Source organism: Octopus bimaculoides, chromosome 3 (genome assembly GCF_001194135.2).
Source record: "Octopus bimaculoides isolate UCB-OBI-ISO-001 chromosome 3, ASM119413v2, whole genome shotgun sequence".
NCBI classification, from domain to species: Eukaryota; Metazoa; Mollusca; class Cephalopoda; order Octopoda; family Octopodidae; genus Octopus; species Octopus bimaculoides.
The window spans coordinates 88,272,174-88,273,465 of NC_068983.1; the positions used below are offsets into that span (position 1 = coordinate 88,272,174).

The 1,292-nt window shown below is 36.2% G+C and overlaps 1 protein-coding gene across 1 annotated transcript; it reads right to left on the reverse strand.

Moving 5' to 3' along the window:
• Nucleotides 1-588, reverse strand: LOC106879383 (uncharacterized). Its single transcript, XM_014928911.1, has one exon. It carries the CDS (start codon nt 586-588, stop codon nt 1-3), a length of 588 nt encoding a protein of 195 aa, XP_014784397.1.
• Between the last annotated feature and the right edge of the window lie 704 nt (nt 589-1,292).

Sequence of the window (1,292 nt, forward strand, 5' to 3'; positions counted from 1 at the left end):
CTATGGTACATAAGATCCATTCCAAATTCGAGTTATCAGGCTGTGAATTTCAGATGAAATATGATCTCTACCTGTTTTCAGAATTTCAACTGGAATACCATCTAATCCAAGAGCTTTACCTGATCTCAGTTTATATAATGCCAGATTTGCTTCTTCAATCGAAGGTGTATCATTCATGTGTTGTGCTATCTCTGTTTGTGGAATGTTGTTTATGATATACATGTTCACTACAGACAGATTGTAGAAAAGATCTGCAAAGTGTTCTCTCCATCTATTTATTATTCCCGGAAGATCTTTAATAACCTCATTTCCATCTTTTGACTTCAAGGGAACACATGATGAAGATTGGGATCCAAAAGCTTGCCATAATAAATTATAAAAACTTTTAATGTCTTCCCTAGCATAGGCCACCTGCACCTCCTCAGACAAATTTCTCCACCAAGTCTCTTTAAGCTTCCTGAGTTCCTTTTGCAAGTCTGCTTTCTGGGACTTGTACAACTTTTTTAGTTGCACTTTGTTCTTTACATTTGGGTCAAGAAGCTTTTCCTGAGTGGACCTCTTTGTTGCTAAAAGCTCATTTATTACCATATCATTTAAATTGAACCAATCTTGGTGCTGTCTCCTCTTAAAATTAACACCTCTGATCCCATTTTATATATTCCATCCTGAAAAGATTCCCATGAACCATCAAAATGAACATTGCTGCATCTCTTCTGAAATAACTACAAAACTTGTGGTTGTTTTAACTGCTCAACATCAATTCCTTTTGGTACTCATACACCTGCACCACAAATCTTCTTGTGGACCCTGAACTTAAACTTAGCCCTCACCATTTTGTGATCGGTATCACAATCAGCACCTCACAATATCCTGAGACAGCACAAATTTTGTAAGTCAACTTTCTGAGTTAATACAAAGTCAATCAGTGACTTTGCTTTGATCTTGAGTGAATCCTGGTAACATTATACTTCGACTTATGACAAAAGAAAGTATTCCCAACAACTATCTCTAGCTAAGAGTACATTTGTAGCAGATTCAACCCATTGTTGTTCATCTTTCCTATTCCATAATGCCCAAGTACATTTCAAGCATCATAGTCTCTACCTACATGTGCATTAAAGTCACCATACATCTCATTCAAAGGGACTGACAGAATAATTCTACTAAGCTCCTCATAAAATACATAGATGAAAGTACAAGAGCATAGAGAAAACAGTTACAAAACGTCCACAAGAGAGGGGAATCCAGAGTTTCATTATGCATTTGTTTATGTTTTGAGATTATTCTAGATC